Consider the following 23,744-nt stretch of genomic DNA (forward strand, 5'->3'; position numbering starts at 1 on the left):
CTGGGGCTCATTTCCCTTCTGGCTCTCCCTGCAGGGCCGGCCGCACCCTGGGGGGAAGCTATAAGGCAAACTCACCACCTCTGTATGAAGGGCTGTGGGCATCACCCATATGTCAACCTTAATTCGGGGCTTGGGGTTCAAAACCCAGCATTTCACATGTCCAGTTTTTCATCCACCAACACTCCGAAGTCCCTTTCCACGGGACTGCTCTCCAGTAAACCCTCTCCCAGCCTATACTGATAGTGCTGGTTACCCTGGCCCAGATGCAGGACCCTGCATAACCTCATAAGGTGCAGGTCCTTAAGCCTCATAAGTTTTATCTGGGCTCACCTCTCCAGCCTGTCCAGATCCCTCTGGATGGCATCCCATCCCTCTGGCATATCAGCTGCACCTCCCAGCTTGGTATCATCTGCAAACTTGCTGAGGGTGCACTCAGTGCCACTGTCAATATCATTAATGAAGATATTAAACAACACTGCTCCCAGCACAGACCCCTGAGGGACACCACTCATCACCTTCCTCCATCTGGCCATCGAGCCATTGACCATCACTCCCTGGATGTGACCACCCAGCCAGTTCTTTATCCACTGAACAGTCCACCCATTGAACCCATACTTCCAGATGTTGTAGGGGACTGTGTCAAAGGCCTTGCAGAAGTCCGGCTAGATGACATCTATAGGTCTTCCCTTGTTGACTGATGCAGTCACTTCATTGTAAAAGGTCATTAGGTTGGTCAAGCAGGACTTGCCGCTAGTAAATCTGTGCTGACTACCTAGGATTACCTCCCTGTCCTCCATGGGTCTTAGCAAGTCTTCTAGGAGAATCTGTTCCATGATCTTCCTGGGCACAGAGATGAGGCTGACAGGGCGGTAGTTCCCAGGGTCTTCTTTTTTACCCTTTTTGAAGATGGGCATGATGTTACCCTTTTTTCCAGTCGCTTGGGACTTCACCTGACTGCCATGACTTCTCAAATATTACGGAAATATCATGTCTGAAAATGATCTGGCTTGAAATTTGTCAATGAGTTTAGCTTTTCTTCACCTGATATGTCAGTTTTCACATTAAAAAATACTGTTCATTGGAAGAAGCAGAATTAAAACGTAATTTTACCAAAACAAACAACAAAAAAAGATTTTTGGAAGACTTGCTGAAGACATTCTTGAAATAACTGACTTGTCATTAAACTTCACACTTTGTAGAAAGTACTTAAGCAAATCAAGCTTGCTTTATTTATTCTAAAACAATTTTCAAAAGGTGGTTTCTGAAATCATCATGTTTTGCTCACTGGTGTTCTCAGTTCTTAACTGTATGGATGTGGTTATGATGTGGATAATAATTTGTTCCATCTAGGATAAAAAGTTCCCCAAAACAAACAAGAATTCAATTGCTTTAATTGTCTGGATGGAAAACATGCTGCTGTTTCATGAGTTGTAGGTTTTGGACTTAGCCTGCCTTAAGCAAAAAAATATTAAAATCTTTCCAAACGGGCTAGAGCTGGAGGGTTCTGATTGTGAAGTGTCAGAAGTAAGACTTTCTGTTGAGAAGTGTCAGTTTGTTGAAACAAAAGTGTTTTATAGAAAATCATGGTTTGTATTGATTTTGTTTTTAAGAAACTGTTTCAGAAGGCAACATGGCTACTTCCTATCAACATGCTTAGCAGGCTGCTCTAATGCTTGGCCTTTAAGAACTGGGGGAAAGTTAGCAAGCCTGGAACATCAGAGTCTTTCTGAATCACTGTAGCAAAACAGAGCAATGTACTGCAAAACTGCTGGAGTCAGTCTGTGCTGGATCAGCACACAAAACATAACAACAGTGATAATATTCTAGATAATAAATGCAGAATGTCTCTACCTATCTAAGTATTCTGGAGGTAAAAGTATTTTTTTTTAAAAAAAAGGTATTTAAAAAAAATGTGGCCGTCTACATATATGAAACTTTATTACATTACAAATATTGCTTTTCCCGTCCTTAGATGATGAAACAGATCCTGTCTTAGCAAGAATTCTGAACATTCCTTCTGTCCATATTCCGACCAAAATTTCTCCTGTTACATCAGCTTCAGGAAAACAAGATAAGTCCTCCAAACCCAAATCAGGAAAATCTCTGCCATCCACAAAAACAAGCCATAGAAAAATTAGCCATTCTTCACCTGATGACCTGGTAAAGCAGGAAGAAGAAAAGGTGAGAGTGTAGACGTTATCCAATGAACAAAGAAAAGAAACAAAAATTCAAATACATTTTCTATATTTGAATATATTTTTGGAGAGTTTTGAGCTGTGCCTTAACAAATTCTAAACAATTTATGGTGTTTCTAAGGATATGGGTTTTTTTCTTCCAGTTGTTCTCAAATGCACATGCTAGCAGCTGTTAATGAAGCTAGCCTTTAAAACTCCATGACCTAGAGCAGTGTATCTTTCATGGTACACATACTTTGTCAGTTTTGGCTTCATAGTTATACCTGTTACATTATGAATACCTCAGTGACTAGAACTGCTCTAGAAATTATTTTTTTAGTTTAACTGAGTGGGAGAACTTTTCTGTGCTTTCCAAAACCTGTATTGGAAAGTCTAATGAACTAGTAAATTAGTGGAGACAGTTTTGCAAAAGCTTGCTTTGAAGTTTGGTCTTTCTAGCTGATCACAGGCTAGAGACCAGCAACTTGAGGAATTTGCTTTAGCCTGTAACTGAAATACTTCTATCACAGAACAGGTCTTTGGAAAGGGTGGATGACAATTCAATAGCAAATTCAGAATTCCTGTTATGGAATACTTAGCACAGAGTAATACAGGAATAAGAGGACCATGAACCTCAGAAATGCACAGCATTTAATCTTGAAAATCCTTTACAAAGCTTTATGAGAAGCTTTTCTGGCCTTAAAACAAGTGAGTGAAGGAGACAGCATCAGTTCAGAAACAGGTCATGGTTCGCCTCTGAAAAATTGGTAACCTAGATTATTTCAGGTCATTAGCTAACTTTTGGCAGAATATTGTAAGCAAGCACAGGGAGTTTGTTTGGTCCAGTGATCTCAGAGATCAGCCAGAGTATGAGTTACATGAGAATTCCTCAAAGAAATATGGAAGGAGATTATTAGCAGGATAGTGGAAGAGGATGCAGGAGTTTCCTATTTGAGATGATTTTCCTCTTTTCTTTTTTGACACTGTTTTCTCCAGCATGCTCTAAAATACACTCTGTGATAATTCTTTAACGATAATTACAATAAAAAGCTATCCCTTTAAACCTGATCAAGTTACAAAAGAGTAGCATTTTTAAATAATGTACTTGTTTCCAGCATGCTCTAAAATACACTCTGTGATAATTCTTTAACGATAATTACAATAAAAAGCTATCCCTTTAAACCTGATCAAGTTACAAAAGAGTAGCATTTTTAAATAATGTACTTGTTAAATGTACTTCCTAATACTTTCCAAGCTAACTGGAAAAATACTTAAAGCATATAGTAGTGTGTTTTAGTTTTCCCCCTACTTGGTTCCATCTTGATTTAATCAAGTATGACTGAAACGATGCAGAAAGAACTGCTAATAGAATGTCACAGTTCTCACACTGAGCCAAATTTAAGTCCAGTCTACTGTATATAATCCTTTTCATGACCCATTATTTTCCATTATCTCAGTCATTCCCTCTGTTATATTCTGTTTCTTCCGTAGGCTGCTTGGTGATATGTAGAGCGCATAAGTGATAGCAGGTCTACCATATTTTCCTGCATTGTTTTCTCTTTTGTCCTGTTCCTCAGAATTTCTCCATGGAAAATTAACACTAGTTCATCCAGCTGTGGTGGTTTCTGAATTCCAGAGGCATTTCATGTAAATCTACTTCAGCTTTTGTTATTTTCTAGCACAATGCCCTGGAAAGGTTCACCACCTTCTGGTCTAAAGATCTAAACATTTATTTTTCAGAACTATGTCTTGGAAACTGGTCTTTTGTTTACTCTGGTTAGTTTTGGCCACTTTGCTCAAAATCACTCTTGCTATGGCTCACCAGAGGCTTATGAGTTACATTCTCAGCTCCTTTGGCAAGTGAGGTTAAATGGAGATCCTAATTCTGTTGACAAAACTGTGTGGAACTGTTCAAAGAGGCAGAATGAGCAATATGGAAATGAAGGGTTAAATGCAGTGTGGGTTTATTAGAAACAGGAGATAGCTTTCATTATGAAGCGAATGAGAGGAGAGATTAATATGAAAGACAAGAATGAACACATACTAGGAGTAAGAATAGTCTTGGAAGACTCTAAACACACTGCTTCCATGGTACCTAGTGGATGAAGTAATTATGTGGCTCTTGTTTCAACATGGATTCTGTCCATATGCACAAAAAGTCCTGCTGACTTAATTTCAACCAGTTTAGCTAGGTATTTAAAGAGCTATGAGCATTGAAAGTGATGAGGGAGTTGCCAAACAGCACTCAGCATAACATATAGCAGTTGTGTGGCATAAATGAATCTTACACCAAAAAAATGCCCCAACCATTAAAATTCTTTCAGGAGGACATCTAAATTCCTCCTGTTCTTCCAAAAGGCTTTTTACTATTTAGTTTGAAATGTCTTTGCACAGAGAGTGTCCATATTCGTGCATAGAGCACCCAGCTGTGCGAGTCTGGAAGTATTTTGGAGGATGAGTTTGCAAGTATTTTGAAGGACAGGATTAGAATCCAAGGTGAACTTGTAAAATTCACATGGACATTGTCTGTAAAATAGGATACAAAGCAGTATGAGTAAGTGCTAGATTGTACAATTACATCTGAATAATCAATGTATACCTACAGAATAGGTAGCAGTTCTATCAATAACAAATCTACAGAAAAAGGTGTGAGAGTTGCAGTGGATCACAAGCTACACCTGCGAATGATGGCATTGTGCTGTGTTGTCTTAAGGGTGACAGTGTGATGTTTGCCTGCCAGAGCCCCAAGGGCTTGCACTGGGTAGTTTCACAAAGTAAAAGTATGTCTGAGAATTCTGTCTCAAAGTCCTGGCTAAGGGCTTGCACTGAGACAGTTTAAAAGTTAAAACATTTGATTTATTGAAGCAACGTGCTATAAGTTTGGAATTGTCATTGATAAATGCACTAACTGCAAAAAAAAGGATAGTCAAGCTCGAGTTAGTAACTCCCGGGTAACATCCAACACAGTTGGAGGTGCAAGGAAGTTTAATAGTGCTAGCTAGTAAATAGTAGTAATTCTAGAAGGCACACCATATATTGAAGGTGCAATTCTTATCAAGAAGGTGTCCCTGTCTTGGTTGGAGGAAGAGGAGTACAGCCCATCAACCATCTCTGCTAGACTTTCAGTCTTCTGCCCCCCTGTAGTACACATGGTCCTTAGAGAGGTGTTCCCCTCATGATTTTTTTATATCCTAATCCTGTCTATCCCTGCCTTCTAGGTGATGTTTAGCATGATTCAGGTGGGGAGTTGATTAACATGGTCATGTATGTTTAGCATGCACTCCACTAGGCTCATTACCATACTTAGGAATGTACACTTTAATTTTACTGTTAATTAGACAAAGGTCTTCTCTCATATACTGTGGCTTTCAAAATTTATTTAAGAGCTGTTTGCATTTGTTGGATTAGCCATAACAGGATCATCTTAGCTTCACAAGACTCATTCCTTTGGCCAGCTCAGCAGATTTCCACCCCTGGAGACAGCACAAGAATTTCATAGTCACAAAGATCGTAACCTTTCTCCCAAAGCACACTAAATTAGCCTGTATTTCTGTCTTATGGCAAGCTAGGCCATTATCCCACACTGTGAGAAGGGCAAGGACCACACTGAGGTGAAAAAACAGGAGTATAGCTTGCTAAATATGTGAAGTTATTTTCCATTCAAGGCTGGTAGGGCCCCAGCTGAATTATTGTCTCCAGATATGGATACTCTACTACAACAAAAATATGGGCCACACTGGAGAATTTTAAGGAAAACACCAAGAAACATCAGAGGTCTAGAAAGCTTGACCTGTGGAAAATTTTAGAATAGGTTACATTAACAGTTTTCTTTAACAATATGGTATACTTGATTTTTTTTTTTTTTTTACCATTAGACAGGGAGAAGTAGATGACAACTAAGGGTTACTTCTGCCCTTCTCTGTGACTTCCACCTTATGATCCTGTAACTACAATCTTAGGGTATTGAGTGTAACCTTATTACTAATATTATATGAAGTAATATATAATATTACTATTATTATATAATAGTAATATTATATGAAGTAACCATAAAATGTACAGTATTCTTCATGCTGAAAAACAGGTAACAAAACATCTGCCTATTTTCCCCTATATTTCTGTTCCTAAAAATCAAGAATATGGGGTAATACCAGGACAAGTTCTCTCTGTTACTGTTGTCTGCAGCCCAAAACTGGTTTTATCTAATGACTACTGGCATAGTATAGTTTGTTGTCACATAAGTTTTTGGGAGGGCAACATCAAAAGGTCCATTGTTGTACTTTTTCCAAATGTTCCAGGGTCTTCAGACATTCCTTAGGTCAACCTCATCTTTTCTAGTCACCAGGACAGTTTCCACTACAGAGCAGCACAAAGAGGGTTACACGTTTTGACTGCCAAACATCCCTTCTGTCCCACTCTCAAGTCAGTGCTGTATTGGCAGCAAACTGGAAGGACTGGTCTACTTCTCTTTTGTGTTCTTTTAAAGATTATAGGTAAAATAACTGATGTGCACAAGATAGCATAGTGACTGAATGAAATTAATAAAGTTAGGATGATTTGTTCTTCAAAGATAAATAAAGAGGAATGAAAGAAGATAGCGTAATCAAAGACAGTAAGTTAATGTTTCCATTTCGATATCCATAAACTCTAAAAACATTAAAATTGAGTGGTAGGGAGCACTTCTTTCAAAAAAAAAAAAAATAGTTTTGTTACAACTGAAATCTGTGTTCTAATTTTATTCTTAATTCTTTTAAAATGTGATATAAAACTAATTTGTGTTTCATTCTGTAGGTGGAAATAGAAGAACCAGCTTCCCAAACACAAGTGATGTCAAATGCTCTTGCTTTCCCAAGTTTAAATGTCTCCTGTCCCAATGGGCTAGTATTAACTTTCCTTGGTGAAAGTTTTGCAGGTTAGTTCTGTGAGCCACTGCAAAGTAATGAATTTAAAATAAGTTAAAATTACAGAAGGCAATTATTTGTGTCTCAGGTTTAGATGTAACAACAGGAATTTTTTAATGTCTCATTTTTTAAGTCTGTCATAATAGCTGTTTAATAGGATTTGCAACATAAGTAATTTAATTCAAACAGGTTTAAAACCTAGAATTGCAAGTTGTTGGACATAACAGATTGAGAGCAGGAAAGCAGCAACCTTAAAAACCACCTGGAAGTCAAGTTGAATAATCAGTTAAATATGCATATCTATTGGAATACAAAAGAAAAATGAACAAATTAAATTCATAAATGCATATACATTGAGGAATCTTGAGTGATAGTAGGACAATTGTTATGTTACTTATATCTGCACTTCGTTTGGAATTGTATATAGTGTTCTTCAGTCTACAAGACAAGATGTTCATATTTTGAAAGATTTGGGGAAGTGTGACGAGAATGATTAAAGCATTGGAAGATGTATCTTATAGTGAGCTCATGTCACGAGAGCACTCAATTTAGCTCCCAAAGAAAAGGTTAAAGGAATGACTGATGCCAGTCTGGAAGAACAAGGAAATAGAATTTTGGTGACAGCCTGTAAACAGAGTATACAAAGGTATTAAAAGTTTTAGGGGCTTGCAACTGAAAAGTAGTACTTTATACAAGATTTAAGTTATACTAATTTTTAAAAGCAAGAATGATTTAACAAAACTAACCCAGGCTTTGATGGACTCTTTGCTACTGGATATCTTACAGTCAGGTTTTGTTGCCTTTCTAAAAGGTATGATCAGTTTCAAACAAGAATTATTTCACATAGGTTCTTTGGTTTATGCCATGCAGTACATACAGAGAAAACAGTCATAATAAGGCTGTCTGCACTTATAATTGAATTTCCTTTAGAAGACTGATAGGTTGTATAGATACTTAAAAGTTTCTGTGCCTGATACATCCTTTTGCAGTGCTTCCATTTCTCAGTGTTTTTGAAGACCATGAGGTTCACCTTTACATACTGTAAACTGTAATAAATCTCAGCATCCTGTAGTCATGCCAGTAGGTTTCCAAGCATACCAATGCAAATTTTGGTTTTTTCATCTGGTCAGATTTAAAAAGAGCCACCTGCAGATGTCATTTAGTACTTATGTACAACAAATCTGTCCAGCCTAGGCTGTATTGAGAAGTTAAGTATGTGAAAATAAATCAATGTAACAGCAGAAGTGCACATACACCAAGTATGTGCTAGCAGTAATTTGAATGCATCCTACACATGAGCTGTTGCATAAAAACCAGCACTGAGTAGAGTGGGATGATCCAGTCTCTGCTGGATGCAGCCAGCTTGGCAAATTTTGCCAGTTTAGGGTAATATGGTGTGAAGTGTGAAGAGGATGCGGAGGGTTTTCAAATGAGCTTATATTGAAATACTGAACAATTGAGGTGAACAGAGCAGTTACAAAACATCCATGTAGTCTCTTGACATGACTGTTGTAATTATATTCATTAGCAAACTCAACACGATGCCATAATTTAATCTGAAAACTGTATTTGTTCAAGTACACAAACCATCTAACTTCAGTTCCTATACAACCTCAAACTTGGTGAAACTCAGTAGCATTTTCACCTTCATGGGCAGGTAGGAAATTCTTCCCACCTAATGTCACTCTTCCAACAGCATCTGTAATAAATCCATCTTCAAATTTCATTTATTTTCCTTTGGAAAGGCAGACACCTCCAAAGGAGGATGCAGAGGTTCTGAGTAGATGATTGCTTTGAATATTCTCTGGAAAACAGAGTCTATCCCTTATGCTGTGGATTACAGAGGAAGCAGGATTAGTCTTACTCACCTGAAGTTGCATGCCTGCCATAGACTTCATGATGCTGGATGTTTAGCACTGTTTGAATGTATGCTATGCAGTATTAAGTAATTCAGAATTTGTTTTGATATTTGAAAGGTGAAGCCACTACAGCTAAAGCTGAAAAAGAGGTGGTAAAGAAAAGTGAGTCCAAAGTGAATGAAGCCAAGGAAGAAGAGGTTGAGAATTGTGAGGCCAAAGCAAATGAAGCAAAGGAGGAAGAGGTTATGGAAAGTGGAGAGAAGGAACATGAGGTTACAGGTGAAATAAAGCATGAAGACACCAAAAGAGAACAGGCCAAGCAGCTTACTCTGGAAATTCTGGTTAGGCAGAGTTATCCCCAAAAGGTAAAGAATGGTCGTCTGTATACATCTGTAGCAAGGCAAGCAGAACAAGAGGTGTCAAGAGTCATCACCAGTCAGGGAACGGTCATAAAGCACATGATGGATGGATCAACCGAGGTATGTTTAGTAGAACTAATTGAAAGGAGCCTTCCTGTGTGATTACCCTTGAACTTGTGCTTGTAAACTGAGAGAAGTGTTCAGTTTGCAGACAAAACTTAAGGAACCACTGAGTTATACAGCCGTGTCAAGACTAATATCCTCTAGCTTTGTTCAGAAAAAGAACTTGAGGTACATAGGGATCTTTAATGATTAAAATTTTAGACATATGAAGATTTCAGGCAACTTTGGGATTAGGACATAGCTGAATATGGTTTTGAGAACTATGTTCCTGGACTTAAACAGATGACATGTGCATTAGTTTGGTTTAGGGCATTTTTGGCAACACAAAAGCATACATATATTTTTTCCATCTTTTGAACAGTTATATGGGATTCTGAAAAGACCTAAACTGTTCTTCAGTCCTGCAAACACCTTTAAGTATCCTAATTTTTCATTAAAAATACCTTATATTCCTAAGTACCTTCTTTCTTTACACATATTTATGTTGCTGAGAATTCTGGTTCCATGTAGGTGCTATAGGCTAGATACCATCTGTACAGACACTGTAATCAATCTACAAGCAACTGTCTTTTTCAAATCTAAGACTATGTGTAGTTAGCGAACAGATGAAAAGAGAAGTCATCAGTTTTGACTCAGAGGCTATCAAAATAACTTGTCCTTATTTCCTTAATTTTTTTTTTCTAAGTAGACTACAACTCCTAGTACAAGTTCTTTACATTCATTCTTTACGTTAGATCTTAAACCATTTACGCAGAATTTCTGAGAAATATATCCATCTCAGAAGTATGCAAGGGAGGTAGCTGCTGTATGTCTATATATACTCAACATACTGTCTCACAACAGAATAATAGAGAAGTTACGTGCCTAGTATGATTATACCATAGTCTTTGTATAAGCAGGTAATGAGTGCATCCTTCTTTATTAACTTAAAGTTTGTGGCTCATCAAGAATGCATTGCATATAGATAAGCATGCCAAAAAAAAAAAAAGTTTTTTAGAGTAACTCTTGAGATGTTTCTGTGTGTCATCCATTTGTTTTCCACATTCTGCCATCTTCTCTTTAGAACCCCTGTAGTGTATTTGTAAATGAATTCAGGGACGGTTGTTTCCTGTCACACAGGGAATACACGTATCAAGAGCTGAGTGTAATAGAAAATAGATCTCAGAAACCAGCTATAATAAGATAAATAACCATGACTATTTTTTGTTAGCTGTCTTAATGGCTAAAAAAATAACAGCAATCCTGCAGTACCCAGATACAGACAAATATGGTGATACAGATGCATGATCACTGCTAAAAAAAAAAAGTCATCAAACTTTTACCACTTAAATACTCAAAGAATAATCTTTACTGTTTACTTTTATAATGCCTATTTGTTACTAAATAGTCCTCGTTAATTATACGTGTGAACTGCAGCAGTTACCAGCCCTTAATTTTTGAGATAACTTTTTTATTTCATATATTCATTCTGAAAGTCTTACTATTTCCCTTCCATCACCCACAGTATTCTAGTGACTATTGAATTTGCAACATGTTCTTATGAGTCTTTCTATTGGTGTTTGAAATTATCTTAACCTCTAATACGTCCTTGATGACTGTAGATTCTGTTTGCTGATGGCACAGTGAGTAGGAGTCCTGATTCTGGCCCTGTCCTACCACCACCTACAATTCTAGAAAACATGCAACCGTTAACAGAATTGGCACCTTCACCTGAGACCAGCACTAAGAAAGGTAACATTTCCAGTGTTTCAGACAGATTCAAAGTTAGCAGGGCTGATGATACTTAATAACAGGCATATTTCTTTAGTCTGAAAATTCTGCCAGTGTGAGAATGCAATTTTATCTGTACTCAGCTGCTGCACATTGCTAATTTGTTACCCTTCACATAAAAAAAAAATTCTTTCCTACTCCAGTTTTATTTTCCTTCTAACATGCTAGGGCTTTAATAAGTAAAAGAGCATGTAAGAACTATGTTGGCAGCAGAATGACTCAACACAAAGTATTTTAAAATAGATCCTTGTAACCATGGTAATGTCAAATCCTTACTTGGGTATTACTCAGTTTTCAGTCTTGGTATTGAGAAATGCTTCTCTTCTAGAGTATTACTGTATTTTTATTATTCATTGTATGTATTCCAAGGCACCTACTGTTGGTCATTATTAATGGGTTGTATGGACTCGTGGTCTGTCTCCTAATATAGCCATTCTTACATTATTCTGTTTGGCTGAGAAAGAACCAAATAAAAGTTTACATCATACCTCAGAGTGGGGTCTGAGGCCACTGTCAGTGCCACTTTAGTGCAAAGAATAATTACGACCTGTTGTAACATTAACATATAAATTATTGGAAATATGTGAATAGAAATTGCTACCAAAGAGAAAAATTTCTCAAAAAGAGACTTGCAAGTCATCAAGTGGTGTTGTCCTTAGGATATTCCTTAGGATAACTGGAAGGATGTTTGAGAACTTCCCTGATAAATCATCCTCTAATTTTCAGTCTGTGTGTGGCCAGTGTATATCCTTTATTCCTTACATTTTATTTATGATCACTTTTTCCCCCACACCTGTCCTCTCTATTTCTTAGTCTTGAGAACTTTATAGTGAAAAGTTCCACCTTTTACTGGCTTTTTTTTTTTCTCTCTCCTAAGACGCCTATACTGTAAGCCTTTTAGACTCCTCTCTGGACTATGCTGTTGTCTTTTGCATACACTTAGACTAAGTTTCTTTTCTTGAATATGGGAGACCAGTGTTCTCTATCATGTTGTTTTTAAGATCTCTCCATTAGGTTTCACAACAGAATATCCAGCCTTTTTCTTCTGATACACCATGGAGTTGTTTGCCTTTTTTGTTACCATAATTTCACACTGATAACTTCTAGTCATTCTGTATGGGTAATACCTCCAGATATTTATTTTCTTCTACTGTTGCAAACTTGTTTGAAGTATAAGTTATCTTTACTGCCTTTTATATTCAATTTCATTGTAATAGGCTGTATCAAATTTGTCCTGAAACCAAGCTCATAGGACAGTTTTGTATGTTTTTTTCTTTCCATAATCTGTTCAGATTTTCTTCTGCATTGATAGTGCCTTCCAAAGTCATGTCATAATCAGATATCATTTGTATGTTGTTTTATTTTTTCTGTGTCATAATGAACATATTAAATAAGATTAGTTTAAGGGCACATTTTTTAATAACAGCACGTGTAATTTTCCTCTAGCCTGATAAATTAATTCTTCTTAAATTCTGTCAAAACCAATACTCAGGAGTTCTCCACTTGTTTTTAGCCGTAGAGAATACCAAGTCTGTTACAGAAATTTTTGTTTCTGCAGGAAAAGGCAGTGACAGAATCAGTATATCACACCCAAACAAGGAGGAGTTGTCTGAAAATACTGTGCAGGGCCTGGGTTATTCTGACCCACCTATGGAGAACCAGGGCGGGACCTGGATAACAACAACTCCATCAGGCGTTCGAGTGGGCACCGAGGGAGCAAAGAGGATGGATCTGAAGCCACTCTTAAGCTATCAGGCAACTGACCCAGCTGATGGAACGGTATCACTGGTTTTGTGTTGTTACAGCACTGTCTACTAAACTGAGAGACAGGGCTGTCATTATTTAAGTTGTAGGATTTATTCTTTGAACATATATCCCAGAAAGTCATGTTACTACACTGTTACTAATACAAAACCTTTAGATTTTGAAGAAAATGCAAGTTATTAGTCTCAAGTAAAGTTGCAGTAGTTTAGCTTCACCAGAGTTTCAGTACATAATGCTTTGTTTTACAATTGCTGCCGTTAGGAGTCTCACAGAGTTAATGTAAATGAGTATTCTTTTTTTCTCATTTTATTCTTCATTCTTTCAGGTTATGACTGTACGAGATGATGAAGTGATAATTGTTGAGAAGCTGGATGGCAGCAGAGTAGTAGATCATGCTGATGGTACTAGGATCACAACTTTTTATCAAAACTGTGAAGAACGTTTTGTACCAGAAGATAGTGAGGAAACAGGTAAAACTAAGAGGAGCACTTGTCTCTGCTGTATCTTGTGAAGCTGATAATTGTCAAAATACACTAAAGAAGGCTCATACCAGTAGCATAGGTAACAAATGCACTAGTGCAATCTAGGCTTAGTTTGTGTGCTTGATTTTTTTTTGTCAGTATTCAGTGCAAAAATTATATTGTAACAAACAAGCAAATTTTCATCTTTCCATGTAAATATTTACACAACCCACCTTCACTATGAAACTCCATGCCTGAGTTCCAATATGTTCAATGCCTGCTCTCCACCTACCCTGATATAACAAGCAAGCTGATTTGAGTCTTTACTGAATATATGTGTAAGGACCAGGGCATCCCCATGTTCCCTGGAAAGGCCATAGGCTGACAAGCCTCAGAGGTGTTCAGATTTTGATTGAATGTGGCTGTGGAAAAATGCCATATCTAGTAGAAGTGAAACAACATTGACCTGAAAGAAGAGGGGCTAATGGTCATCTGTTTCTTCTGTTTGGCAGTGTATTCTCTATGTAGGTCAGCTGCTGAATAAATTCTGTAATTAACTTGAGGTGTATAGTTACTGTGTGGAGGTCAGAACTGTTTTGTTCATACACAGTTGAAAGTTCTGGTTGTGGGACATCTCCTTGTGATATTTTAAAAATCAAAAGAATGACCTTGAACTGGTCTGTCTATTCAATGGGAAGGCAATGGCCAGATTAACATAGCAGTTTGATTTGTTTTCCCTGACTTATGCTGCTGAAAAGGAATTTCTTCACATCTTAGAGCTTGTATCACAGGCACAAAAAATTCCAGTGGTCCAACTTGTAAGTTACAATATCCAGATCGTTACAGTTAGTACTGTACTTAATAAATTAGAGAGTATTTGCCTGACCACACCAGCTGCAGATGGTTAGAGACATTTCTTACTGTTGAATTTTCCTATTTCAGTGCACAGTCCTAAAATTTGAAGGTTGCATATGGTTATGAAGTCTGAGGGTCTTTTACTGAAGAGATAAATGTCCAGCCTCATGAGACAAAACAGCAGATTGAATCCTCAGACATTTCCATGGTTCATGTGCTTCTGTCTAGTTTTTCTGTATTAATTCTTAGGTGAACCCTCAGAAGTCATCTCAAGAAAGGTGAAATGTACACAAGTAGAGAATCCTGAGTTTGCTACTGTTACGACAAATTGTGAGGATGGTACCTGTTGTACCATCTTTGGAGATGGGACATCTATTATAGCAAAGCCACAGGGAACATATCAGGTGGGAATTACCTTTGGTTCGTGACAGTGGAATGTGTCCTTTCGTTCTAAGTTCCCTGCCATCAGTGCCTCTCACCTTGACTATTGTAACTCCCTTCTCTACAGCCTTCACAAATCCTGTGATTCTGGTTGACCATGGGAAGCCAGTAGAAGTGAGGATTTTTTTATTTCAGCAAATCTTTCAGTACTGTTTCACACAGCATCCATCTGGACAAAATGACCCACACAAGTTAGACAAGTCCATAATATCTTGTGTGAGCAATTGGCTGATGAGTCAGGCTCCGATAGTTACAGTAAATGGGATTACATCAGGCTGGCAGCCAGTCACCAGTGAGCTTCCCCAGGGCTCAATGTTAGGGGCAGTGCTCTTTAATGTTTTTATAAATGATCTGGACACAAGATTTGAATGTACATGAAGTAAGTTTGATGATGATACTAAACTAGGAGGACCTGTGGACTCCCTCAAGGATGGAGAGGCCTTACAGAGAGATCTGGATAGACCAGAGAGCTGTGCAATCACCAGCCATATGAAATTTAACAAGAGCAAGTGCCTAACTCTCCAGCTGGGATGGGGTAATCCTGGTTATATGGACTCACTGGGGACAAGTCTGGAAAGCAGCCTTGCAGAAAGAGATCTGGGGGTTTGGGTTGGTGGTAAAGTTGAATATGACTTGGCAGAATGCCCTGGCAGCCAAAAGGGCCAGCCATGCCTTGGGGGTGCATCAAATACAGCATAGCTAGCTGGTTGAGGGGGGTGATAGTCCCACCCTATGCTGCACTGGTGTGGCCTCACTTAAGCACTGTGTGCAGTTTTAGGCACCTCAATATAAGGAAGACATCGAGGGCAAACAAAGTAGTGAAAGGTCTCAAGAACATGACTTACAAGGAACAGATGAAGTCATGTGGTTTGTTCAGCTTGTGGAGGAGAAGGCTGAGGGGTAACCTCATTGCAATCTACAACTTCCTCAAGTCTGGCAGTGGAAGGGGAAGGTGCTGATCTCCTCTCTTTGGTGACCGTCGATAGGATAGGAGGAAAAGGAATGAAGGTGTGTCCCGGGAAGTTCAGATTGGACATGAGGAACAGGTTCCTCACTGAGAGTGTGGTCAGCCACTAGAACAGGCTCCCCAGGGATGTGGTCATGGCACCAAGCCTGCCAGAGTTCAAGGACAATCTAGACAGCACTCTTAGTCATATGATTTAGTGCTAGCTAGTCCTGCAGGGAGTTTGACTCGGTGACCCTTATGGGGTCTTTCTGCTGAAGGTATTCTATGAGTCTATGGTATTTCCTCACAACTCTATAGAATATTTAAATCACAAGCTTTAATTTCCTGAAGTTAAAGAAAATGTTACAGCAACTAACATCAGCCTAACTTCCAGAACTCATCTTCATTCTTTTTCTCTCTCTAGAGAGTTCCCTCAGAACTTCATGATTCAGTAGTAAAGGTCTGAGAGCCCTCCTCTTGATCTGCATCTGTTCTTTATTTTCATGGTATGTGTAAACTGAAGTTTTCATCTTTTGGGACTGAACCTTTTCCCCTCTTACTGTGATAGGTTTTACCCATCAAGACAGGCTCTCTTTTCATTGATGAAAATTGCTCAGCAGTTTATACCCATGAAGTTCACAACTTCATCAGCAAGAAAGAAGAGAAACAACCAGGGAGATACATTATGAAGCACACTTCCAGCACTATTTGTGAGATGATGGATCCTGAAGGAAATCTTTTCAAGGTAAAATACATGGAAGGAAACAAGTTACTACATTATATGTAATTTTTTCTTATAAACATCTCTCAAAGTGATTGTGTAGCCTTGTACTACTTATTCTTAAAGCAGCCTAGCTAGCCAGAAGGAGCAGCTCCTGAATCAGATCTCTGAAGTGTTCTTGAGGATGGGATGGGTTTCTTTTTTTTTGGTAGTTCCTCCGTTTTTATAGAGATTGCAGTAAAACACATGGTCTACACTGTACATCACCTATAAAGTTATCTTAATTAGTGTGGCTTATAGCAAAAAAAGTAATCTCTGTAAATGAGGATTAAAACTGAGAGAGGATATTGTCTTTTCAGGATGTCTACAGAGACACTCTAATGTGCCTGGTAAGGCAAATATTGTAGAGGGAAGGATTCGGTCTTTAAATTCATACTGATTGTGCTGTGATTCTTTCATGCCTCAGATATGATTTTATTAGTTAGGTTAATACTTAGTTTTGAGTTCAGGAAACATCATCTAAGTGTCTGTGACTGACATGCTGTTTTCGAATTAAACAATGGAGATGTGACATCCTTAGAGTATGCTTTCTATTGTTCAAATTGTAGTTTTCCCAGACTCCTGTGAAACAGCACTGAGGTTCCACTGGACATACGCATTATAATATAGTTTTTAACCTCTTTTCCTAGGCTGGAGAAACAGTGCTTATATAAATCTATGCTGTCAGTCTCTCCCTAAGATTTTGAACTGATCCACAGAGGGGTAGAAATTCCAAAGCTATCAAGTTGCTACAAAATCGATGCAATTCAGAGCAGCACAGGGGTTGCTTGCCATTAGCATCAGCACATCCTGCTTTTTCACAGCTGATGCTGAGGGAGCAAAGGAAGGAGGCTGAGTAGACTGTGGGGCAGTTGAAGGTATTGTGGGAGCAGTGATCACAGGGGATATGGGGGGTGTAATAAGAAAGGTGAGATTAATGGTTGGTAGAGACAGCAACCAGGTACAGATGTAATAGGATTGGTTCTTTGTCCTAGACTACAGCAAAATGCGTGTGGACTGGGTGTGTCAAATTCAGTTCATGGACCACCCTTTGAATCATTCTCATTTAAACTGTATCTTCCAAAGCCATCATCTCTCCTTCAGCTGACTATACTAAAAATTAGAGGCATTAGTGTACCTTGTATACATGTTAATGACTCGTAAGTTAATAACCACAAGAAGGAAATACTGTAGAATCATTCAGTATTATCATAAGATTATTTCATACTGTATTTGTAAAGTGAATAAATATCTAAGAAGAGACCCCTCTATACATACATACCTATATATAAAGGTAGATAGAAATAAATATATAATCTGTAGCTCTCTCTCTTCATATATCAACATGTATATAAATGTGTGTAGAGCTATGTATTTATATACAAATTCACCTGTATACCTATATATAGGTGAATATATACACACACCTATATGTATAGACACATTTATATGTATAGCTGTATATTAGTATATATGTATGTACTATGCAATTATTAAACAACATATTAGCTTATAGTCATATCTATAATTATGTATATATTTGTGTGTATCTGTGTGTGCAGGTATGTATACATAGACACATATATACCTCTCAGAGGTATATCAGTACCTGTCAAAGTATAGTTACCTGGCATGACCAGCAAGTGACTATTTTTGTGTGAAGTTGCCTATTGATGCCTGTGGATACATATGTTGAAGATGGAATATAAGCATGGATGGCCTCATTTGACAACTAAAACTCCTTGAGCATTTGTTAAACATCAGCATGTGATAGTAGTGTTTATGATAAGACATGTCTTTCTAGAGATGCTTCATTTGTTTTTTTCACTGTCTTTTCAGCTTTCTTCTTCATTTCCTTTTTCCTGTGAATTCGAGGTTGCTCAAGCTGAAATATGTGTTTTCTGTTTCTTTCCCTGGGCTAGGTCATACAACAGTTCAGCAGCAAGTTACTGTTATAAACGTACCATGTAACTCAAGTAATTTTATGTCATTTCTATTGTAGGTTATGGCTGATGGCAGCACGTCTGTGTATATTCCTAGCATTGGCTCTGATAATGAGGAAGACAGAAGTTCAGCATCAGCACTCCCAGAAATTAACAAACCTATCACTTATGATGAGCACGTCCCCAGGTAAACTGCACTAGCTGCGTAGGTTTTCATTTTCTTTGTTCACTACACTGTATTTGTACAGGGTTTGTCCATTTGCTTATCCTTTGTTCAGTACTCTGTATTTGCCCTTTTGATGTAATCATCTTGGAGTTCCATTTTCTTCTTGTATCTTCACCGTACTTGTTAATTTTTGACATCTAGAAAAGAATCCAATTTGAATGCTATTGGATTTTAACAGTGTGGTGGGTTGATGTTGGCCAGCTGCCAAACACCCACCAAGCTGCTCTCTCACTTCCCCTCCTCAACAGGACAAGGGAGGAAAATAAGATGCAAAAGCTCTTGGGTCAAGATAGAAAGGGAGATATCTTTCCAATTACTATCAGAAGAAAAACAAACTCAACTTGAGGAAAATTAATTTAATTTATTGCAGTTTAGAATAGAGTTTGATTGTGAGAGACAAAGACAAAAACTAAAACACCTACCCCTATGCACTCTTTTTCTTAGACTCAACATCACTGCCTCATTCCTAACCCCTCAACTCCTCCTAGCCCAGCATCTCAGGGCATAGGAGTTGTGATCAGTCCATAACAGCCCCTTTCTGCTGCTTCTTCCTCCTCACACTTTTCCCCTGGTCTGTCATGGGTCCTTCCCATGGGCTTCAGTATTTTTGGTTAAACCTGCTTTAGCATGGGCTTTCCAGGGGCTGCAGTTCCTGCAGGAAACAGCCACCTGAATTGGTGTGGCCCTCCCCCAGCGTGGTCTCCTCCATAGGCTGCACTATGGATAGCTGTTCCACCATGGTCCTTTCCACAAGCTGCAAGGAAATCTCTGGTCTGGCACCAGCAGCACCTCCTCCCCCTCCTTCTCTGGCCTTGGTGTCTTTTCCCCTCACTTGTCACTGCCTGTGTGGCATTTTGCCCTTCCTTGCACACACTTTTCCTGGGGCGCCACTATCTCAGCTGGGGCTCAGCTGCATCCTGCAAGGGGACTACTCTGTGTCCAGCACAGGGCAACCCGTGCTGCTCCTCACAGAAGCCACCCTGCGGGCCCTGCTGCCGACCCCTTGCTCCCCGTGTGTGGCTTGCTGTGCAGGTTCTTCGTCATCTCGGCGGGTGGCGCTGGCACGGAGCTGCTGCGGGGCAGGGACGTACACCAGTATCTTGCTGAAGCCGCCAGCGATCCCGCTGTCGCTATCTTGCAGGATCCGGTACAAGAACAGCCAGGTAGGAGAATTTTGTTTCTTTTCTGACAAGCTTATAACAGAAATAATTACAAAGGTGGAGTTCGAATTTCCTGCTCCTGTTTGGACAGGAAATTTGAAAATGTTTTTCAATGTGTAGAAGGTGCCTGCACCTTCATGGGGAAGAAGGAGCTTGTGGAAAACTCTGGGAAGCAGAGAATTAACTGAATGATGCTGTGAAGGGGTAAATGAACAAACAACTGGCATATCTTTGTGCCCTCAGACGTGCAAACAAAAGCCATTACTAAATGCATGATTTATCTGTGTATTTACCATCCAAAACCATTGAATGTATGACAGTCTTCATTAACTGTATGGCTCTGTTTATGAATGAAGACAACAATACTCTGATGTTGACCCTTAGTCTGGCTGTTGGAAAAGTTTAATATATGTTATTAAGAAGCTGGAAAAATATGAGTGAAATAGGGGATGCCAATAGTACATGGCACCACCCCCCTCATAGTAGCAATACAAGAAGTAACAACCTGAAGTGATTGTTATTGTACAGTCAATTGGAGATACTGAATTTCTATAAAACACACTGTGGCGTAACAGGTAGAACCTAAGAAAATAAATATATCTTTAAAAAGACAAGAATGCATGGTTTCTGTGGATATTGGGGGGATGGTAAGGATAGCTTGCTTCAAGACATAATAAGACAAGCTTCTCAAAAGTTTTTATCACAAGCGTGGGGAACAGCTTTCCTGCTTAGTGCTCTTACCAGGTTTTGCACATTTTCAAATACTATTTCTATTCACAATAATGATCAGTTCCCCTATATCTGCCTTGACACCAAGGCTCTTCAATTTTGTATCTTTGTGACAAAGTAACTCAGTGGTCATATCCATTTTGAACGACACCTACAGGAGAAGTAATGGTAGATTAAGTAGATTTTTAGGTTGGGTTGGAAAAAAACATTTTGAAGAACATTAAAACTTATCAGAATAAGAAGATATAATAAATTATCTCTCATAGAATCCATCCAATGATCAGACTGTGAAGTACAAAATGCAGTGAAGAATTAGGCATGTTCTGAATATGATGTACTTCTGAGATGGGTTTTCAGTAAACATGGGTCAATGGTCTGCTATTCCTTGTCTGGGATACTCCACACACTGTCCAGCTGAGCTACTACCCAAGACTTAAAGCAAGTAGCACAGACAGACTGTTTAGTTAAACATGGTCTGAGTAATCTGAACTCTTCCAACTATTCCATAGTTACCTCGGTGATCCGATATTATCTGTAGCCATGAGTGTCACATTTTCACACGGAGTTTTCTCACTTAATAATAAAGTATTTTAGACTTAGGTAAGTATATTTTTTCTCAGTGTTTGAGACACCTGTCCATCATTTTTGGATTTGAACTGATTTTTACCAAAATGTGTCTGTGAACCAGGTGTTTTAAGTATTACTGTTCTCCACCCTTTGGCTGAAGCCTCCCCCTGGGTAATGAAGAAAGAACCAGAGAGTATTGTTCCTCCAAATCTTCAGTTAAGGACCTGGGACACGTTTTCTCCTCTTGAGGTATAATTGTTTCAAAATTATCTTTTGCTGCTTAAGCAGTAGATGTCTGTCACAAGGGCTCTAAACAATATGACATTAAGTCCAGTTTATTAAGCAGGCAAAGCAAGGGGAAATGTGTCAGGGAAAATATAGTCAGTGTGGGCTTCTTCCACTCTCAGTAAGGTGATAGAGCAATTTTGAGGGGAGTTCATCTTGCCAGATGAAGAATTTTTATAATAGACAAATTGTGCCCAAGAATCTACTGATTTTATTGTTTAGCTTTCTAGATCTTTGAGAGCATGTGCTTTTCAGCCAAGACACACATTGGCAATATCTGCATTTAGCAGCCTGTTTCTTTTTGCTGGGTTTTGTCTATGTTGAGGGGAAGATCACAGGTCCATCGGTCAGAACTCAGGGTTGGAGGGGCCTCTGCATTGGATCCAAAGAGCAGACGTGCTTGCCAGTGCCTGTGCGAAAATGTCCTAACAAACTGCGGGTCCGTCAGCTCTTCCGGCACGAGCCACTCAGCGAGGAGCGAAGAGCAAAGCTGCAGCTCTCCCTCAAGGTAGTACAGTCACATCTATTCATTCTTCCAGTGAGCAACAGAGGACAGACTAATTGGGTGACATGAGTTTGCAATATATGCCTGAGACAAAAATTCTCCTGCTTTTGAAGAACAATGAGCATCTCACATGTAGACAGATGCTCTAAGAAAGGTATTTCTGAAGCAGCTCAACTCTCCTCTCATCTCTTGTGGAACCTATTTTCCTGTGCAAATACATGGGATCCAGTTCAGCACATATCACAGATAGTAACAAATAGATTCCTTTCTGTCAGTATTTATATCTATTACTTTGCTTTTACTTTGCTTAGTGTTTGTTTTCTTTCACAAAGCCTTAAAAATGTAAAACTATGAAGTTGTATAAGAATTTCTAACCCAGAATAATTCTACAGTTAATTTGGTGACTAGGTTGCTGAGAAACACTCTAGTTTTGGTTATGTATTTAATCAGTACAGAACATTTCCAGGTTTAAGCCTGAATTTTTTCACTCTGTCCATGTCTAGCAAATACCTATGTAGCCTTCTTACAAAGTGTGTGTCCATCCCTCATGAGTGAGTGGTTCATAACAAGGTGCAAGCTACAGCTCATGTACAAGTGTTGGAAGACAGAGTTTGAAAGTTCTGCAGTTGATCCTTGTCAGCAGCATCATGGTTTTCTGTTTTGGTATAAAACATTTATTTATTTAAATCACATTGTGAAGATGCTCTTAGAAGAGATTTTAGAGTTTAAAACTCACTATTACTTACCAATGAGAGAAAAACAAAATACGTGTGCTACCATTTATTCATTTAATGTATTTTGATGATGGCATTGCAGTCTGGATTTGAAAGTTAGCAGCACGTGAAATTTGTGAAGGTAGTGGCATGTTGTAGCCAGTTAGATCTTTTCCATTTTTTTTTTTTTTCACATTACATTTCAAAAAAGACATGATTGGAATAGAAGAAAACATTGACAGCTGTTCAGCCCTGGCATGTTTGGGATGTGCTAGTCTATCAGAAGTAAATTTTACCATTTTAAAGTCTATAAATATATAAAAGTGATTCTTTAATTTGCATACTGGTATTTCACAGGCAAGGCTATGAGAAAAGTTCCACACCCAAATCCACACTGAGGAAAAAAATGTGCAATGGAAATATCCTCATTGCTTATATAACAATATTTTTTTTCCAGAAAGAAGTATCTTAAATCTTTAACCAAATATTCACTTAGTCAGAACTAAATCAAGGTCTAAAGAAAAAAAAAACTATTCTTCCTTTTTCCATCTCCTTCAAGGTTTAAGAGGTATAAAGGAATGAAAAAGAACTGGAACTAGGTTGCTTCTGCAAACCTTGTCTGTTCATAAAGCTTGGTACTGCCTGTAGCTTTCTAGCAGGTGATGTGTTAGGACAGCCTTCTGTAAGGGCCATTTTTCTCCATCCATCTGATCTTATAAAGCATAAAGAAGTGTGTGAAAAGAAATTGTTCCTTTCTGTAGCACTTAGTATAATTCTGGCAAAGTAAACAACTGTCTAAAAACAGTTTCAGATTATTTTTTCAGAACTTAATTTTTCAATTATGATGTTGTAAATTTCCTTTCCCCTAATAGGACATCGAACAGGAGGGAGATACAAATCACAAACAATGTTTGTTAAAACACCTTTTATTCATTAAGGTGATCTTAATAATATTATTAATAGCAGCTTTTTACTCAACGCGTTCCTTTATTCACTCACATAGTTTACTTGAACACTTGCATGCTTACTCGTACTTGCCTGGCTGATGCAACAGCTGGGAGGCCAAACCTACCAGGCTACTCAGAAGCAGGAGGTCACACTGATGTACCAGAGGCATCTAGATAGTTGTTGGATCTGGTCCGAGTCACACAGTTCATTGTGGGTGCTCATGTGTGCTAATGGTTTGGCAGAGGTTCAGCAGAC

At 38.5% G+C, this 23,744-nt stretch overlaps 1 protein-coding gene across 1 annotated transcript in view; it reads left to right on the forward strand.

Moving 5' to 3' along the window:
• SPAG17 (sperm associated antigen 17) overlaps window positions 1-23,744 on the forward strand; it is a gene marked incomplete at its 5' end in the record, with an annotated part of 66,012 nt that overhangs the window by 26,072 nt on the left and 16,196 nt on the right. Inside the window, 12 exon segments of the mRNA XM_008944664.1 lie at window positions 1,973-2,181; window positions 6,966-7,086; window positions 9,052-9,413; window positions 11,018-11,147; window positions 12,745-12,965; window positions 13,276-13,420; window positions 14,516-14,670; window positions 16,222-16,398; window positions 18,416-18,543; window positions 19,615-19,745; window positions 21,160-21,287; window positions 21,649-21,831. Of these exon segments, the coding sequence (XP_008942912.1) occupies window positions 1,973-2,181; window positions 6,966-7,086; window positions 9,052-9,413; window positions 11,018-11,147; window positions 12,745-12,965; window positions 13,276-13,420; window positions 14,516-14,670; window positions 16,222-16,398; window positions 18,416-18,543; window positions 19,615-19,745; window positions 21,160-21,287; window positions 21,649-21,831 (2,090 nt within the window).

The sequence above is a fragment of the Merops nubicus genome, unplaced genomic scaffold (genome assembly GCF_000691845.1).
Source record: "Merops nubicus isolate BGI_N331 unplaced genomic scaffold, ASM69184v1 scaffold2467, whole genome shotgun sequence".
Classification (NCBI taxonomy): Eukaryota; Metazoa; Chordata; class Aves; order Coraciiformes; family Meropidae; genus Merops; species Merops nubicus.